At 60.1% G+C, this 4,045-nt stretch overlaps 1 protein-coding gene across 1 annotated transcript in view; it reads right to left on the bottom strand.

Annotated features, from left to right (window-relative positions):
• Positions 1 to 655: 655 nt before the first annotated feature.
• POLE (polymerase (DNA directed), epsilon, catalytic subunit) overlaps positions 656 to 4,045 on the bottom strand; it is a 26,147-nt gene continuing 22,757 nt past the window's right edge. Inside the window, exons 44-48 of the mRNA XM_005873258.2 lie at positions 3,724 to 3,950; positions 2,638 to 2,838; positions 2,195 to 2,320; positions 1,632 to 1,721; positions 656 to 1,511 (exon numbers count right to left, since the gene is read on the bottom strand). Coding sequence (XP_005873320.1) covers positions 1,398 to 1,511; positions 1,632 to 1,721; positions 2,195 to 2,320; positions 2,638 to 2,838; positions 3,724 to 3,950 — 758 coding nt within the window. The 3' untranslated portion in view covers positions 656 to 1,397. The remainder of the gene's footprint in view (positions 1,512 to 1,631; positions 1,722 to 2,194; positions 2,321 to 2,637; positions 2,839 to 3,723; positions 3,951 to 4,045) is intronic.

A 4,045-nucleotide genomic window follows, 5' to 3' on the forward strand; every position in this document is an offset into this window, starting at 1 on the left:
CCCCACCTCCCCTGGCATCTCCAGCATCATTACCAGGAAGCTGTTAGCCCCCCCACCCAGACCTAATCTGATTTGCTCTCCATTTGGGGCTGACGTGGGCTCCATCCACCTTCCAGCCAGCGTCAGGTTTCTCCTGGCCGTTGGGCCTGGCCCAGCCGGCGGGTGGTACCCAGGGGCCAATGCTGCTGTACAGACAGCTGCCAGCTGGTCAGCCTTCCTCCCTCCCAGACGGAGAAGCAGCGTGCAAACACACAGCACACGTCTCGACAGAAATGAGCTAGTAAGGACCAAGTTAAACCGGGCTGAGGCCCCCGGCCCTCCCGTGAGCCCACCATTTGAGGTTTCTGAATTTGCCGCCTCACCACCTGGGCGTGTTTTTTACATGGGATGGGCGGGTTTTTTGTCCTGTCTCCAGTCCGATTTTGTTTAAAAGGTGCACAGAGCTCGTCTTATGTTCTGGGGCTGAAGACAGACGGAGGGAGAAGCTGGCACTCGGAAAGGCTCTAGGCCTGGGCTGGACCCTGAGCTGGTGCCCTGCAGGGTCCCAGGTCCCAGGGCGACCTGAGCTGAGGAACAAGGACAGAACCTCCTCCACCTGACAAAGGTGCTGCTTCCTTTCTCTTCCCCTTCCCATGAAGGAAAGAACCTAAAATCCTGTGGGTGAAAAATTATTTTTCCGAAGTCCAAGAGGTAACAGATGCTGTACAATCAATCCATGATCAATGGGTGACCCCCTGTGCCAGGCCTCCTCGGGGCACAGGTAGGCTCTGAGGGCAGGTGGTGTGGTCAAGCTCCATCTGAGAAGCCCCGGCCCAGATGAGGGGATCACCTGATGCAGACCCCGCCCCCTCTCTGACCAGGAAGTCTCCACAGAGAAATCCAAGCCCAAGTGCAGGGATGCCAGCCGCCCCGGAACCTGCCGTCTGAAAGATGCCCAGGCCCCCAAGGGCTCAGGGCCTGATTCCTGGAACTGGCCACACCCACGGGTGAAGCTGTGGAGGGCGTCTCTGAGGTCACAGTGCCTGGGAGCAGAGCTGCTGTCTCCCACCCAGGTGTCCCTTGCCCTGGGTCTGGCCTAGGCCCCCCCCCCCCCAGGTTTGGCTCAAACAGAAGGCCCTGAGGGCAAAGGGGATGCAGAGGTGGGGCATGAGGGTCAGGCCCTGCAGCAGCAGCAGCAGAGGCCACACGTGTTTGTGCACGAGAACGACCCGTCGGGCTGCCCTGACGGAGGCTGGGACTGGGACCCAGGTGGGCCGCTTCCTGCTCTGGCTGGATGGCTGGTTTGGGCCAAGTGACCCCTCCCTGGAAGCACCCTGAGGGTCATTTTCTTTGGTGCTGAGTCCTGGAGATGGTCTCCAGCTGGGAAGCTGGGGCAGAGAGGGGACAGGCCCGCCTTGCTAATGGCCCAGCTGGGGGTTCTTCTGTAGCAGCCACTCCAGGGTCTCCATGAGATATGACATGCCATAGTGCTGGGCAATGTTCCGGAAGATTCTGATCTGCTCCATGAAGACCTGCAGAAGAACCAGTCGCCATGAGACCCAGTCCCAGAGGAGGTGCAGGGATGCGGGCTGAGGCCCGGAGCGTAGGGAGAGAGAGGTGTGGGTGAGGGCCAGACGGGCAGCCGCCCAGACCTTGGTGTGGATGGTGAGGGCGAAGCCGCCCGCACAGCTGCAGTACACGGACATGTTGGTCTCCTTCACGCCTCGGCACTTCAGGCAGATCTGAAACGAGGAAGAGCCCAGTCAAGAGTCCACCCCCCCACCTGCACCTCAACTGTGGATAAAAGCCAGACCGCACAGCGGCCTCACCTAACGTCCAGCTGCTTCCCTGCCCTCGCTGTGGGCCCACCCACCCGGCCACACCAAGCGCCGTGTTCCTGCCCAGAACCCATGCCTCCCAGTCCCCGCATCAAATGCTGAACACCCCGTCTCTCTCTCTCTCTCTCTCTCACACACACACACACACACACACACACACACCCCGCTGGTTCTGGACCCTCATCCCACTTACACCCTTTATCTTGTTTGCCATCTATCTCCCTCCACTAGAAGGGAAGGCCCAGGAGGCCAGCACTTGGCCGCTGTAGGTGCCCAACAGGAGCTATAAGATTGAATCACTTGGGCTGTGGATGAGGCCTGACCCAACAGGTGGTCATCTCGAAGGACCAGGTTATGACCTGAGACCCGCTGCTCACCAGGTCCTGCAGGGTGAAGGCCATCAGCTTCTTCTGCAGGGCTTCCACCAGGGCCATTTCGATCACCGAGGAGTCGTAGGCGGCCTGGCAGTTGGAGCAGAACCACTGGGGCAGCACAGCCCCATCCTGGTCAGAGAGGGAGCAGGTCACCCTTTGCCCACCTCCCTGGCAGTGCCCCTCCGCCAGGCTGAGGGGACCAGCCTTGAGGAGACTGGGGCAGAGCATTCGTGAGAGGTGAGAGGCGCATAACCGCATGTGGCAGCTCACTCAGCCCCGGGGCACCTCCCATCTACCACACCGTCCTCACACGTTCACTGGATGATGATCCAGCACGTGGCAGCCGAGGGCTGTAAGAAAGCTGCCAGCTCCTAGTCATGCCACAGCTAGCGGACGTGAATCACCCAAAAGGGAGAGACAGGTCACACAAGAGTGGGTGCTCCCACCTGAGAGAAGGACGGGTCTTTGCACAGGTCCAGGTCCCGGCAGAAGTTACAGCTGTGGCAGATGACCTCTGGGAGCACGTAGGAGCGGCAGGGGTCTCGGAACTGGGCCTCCTCCGAGAACTCACCAACGTCCACCAGGCGGAGCAGGTCCCGATTGAGCTTGTTCACCTGGTTTGTGATGTTTGTGTCCAAAGACAGGACCTGCAGAGAACAGGGCGCGGTGAGGGCAGCTCCTGGGCCTCCTGCTGTCTGGACTGAGACCGCGTGGCCGAGCACCACCTCACACTTCCTATCCCGTCAGATCTGCCTCCTCTGCAGCAGTGGTTCCCTCACGGCCTCAGCTCCAGGGACTCGGGCTCTGCCTGTCAGCCTCACTGGCTCCTTTTCCCTGAGTGACAGGCAGTCCTAAGTCTACTGGAGACTTACAATCTCACGTGCAAAGTGGCTAATGTCCACCCTCAGGGTGAGGGACTGCCCGGCCCACCCAGGGGCCTGCAGAGCCGAGGGGGAGCCAGCTAACCCTCCTGTCTGTAAGGAGGGCTCTCCCACCCCTAAAGCTCTGCTGCCACTCGATCCTGGCAAGTCCGTCACCGTGAGATGCAGTGGCCAGGAGGTGACTTCATGAGCAGCGAGGCGCCTGCTTGTCCTGGTCTGGTAACAGTATTCCACCTTTGATTCCGTCTCCTTTCCCAGAACGGCATTTGGCATCCACGCAAGCTCTCCTCTGAAGCCTGGGTGTTTCGGGAGCTCCCCCAGACCACCCCACCCCAGGGCCTTCACCCAATCGGCCCAGACATCGTTCCTTCCTGGGATCCACATGTGGCTGGACCCTCCTGGTCACTGTGGTCTTAGCCCCAGGCCCCATCAGAGGCCCCTCACCTTCCCCACTTCTCCGAGCCCAGCTCACAGCACCTGTGCTCCCTGAACTCACCCTCCTCACTGACCGGCCGCCCCCTCATTGGAGCACAGGCTCCAGGAGCTGCAAATAGCTCACACAGGCTGTTCAGAATGGTGGGCAGAGTGTTGTGGGAGAAATGCGTTTCTTACTCCTGCCCTCACCTTACACAGGTAGGAGCAGGGCCTCACCTTGCACACATACTTGATGAACTCCAGGGCAGGGTTATTAAGCACCAAGTGAGAGCCGGGCAGGACAGGAAACATCTCTGAGAGCTCAGCTGAGTTCCGAGAGCCTGTGACTTTCCTCTGAATCTTCTGGGTGATGGTGAAGAAGTTCTGAGTGAGTTCATTTGCCACGTAATCTTGAGAGAAGGTGATCATTCCTGGGGAGAGGGGTGACATGGTGCTGCTCCCACTTGGCACAGTGACGAGGATGCTGAGGAAGCAACTCGGGGACCCCGCCCTGGAGGGGGGCGAGGGGTCAGGTCACAGGTGCGTGGTCTCGGCAGCA

The sequence above is a fragment of the Myotis brandtii genome, unplaced genomic scaffold (assembly GCF_000412655.1).
Source record: "Myotis brandtii unplaced genomic scaffold, ASM41265v1 scaffold403, whole genome shotgun sequence".
Taxonomy (NCBI): domain Eukaryota; kingdom Metazoa; phylum Chordata; class Mammalia; order Chiroptera; family Vespertilionidae; genus Myotis; species Myotis brandtii.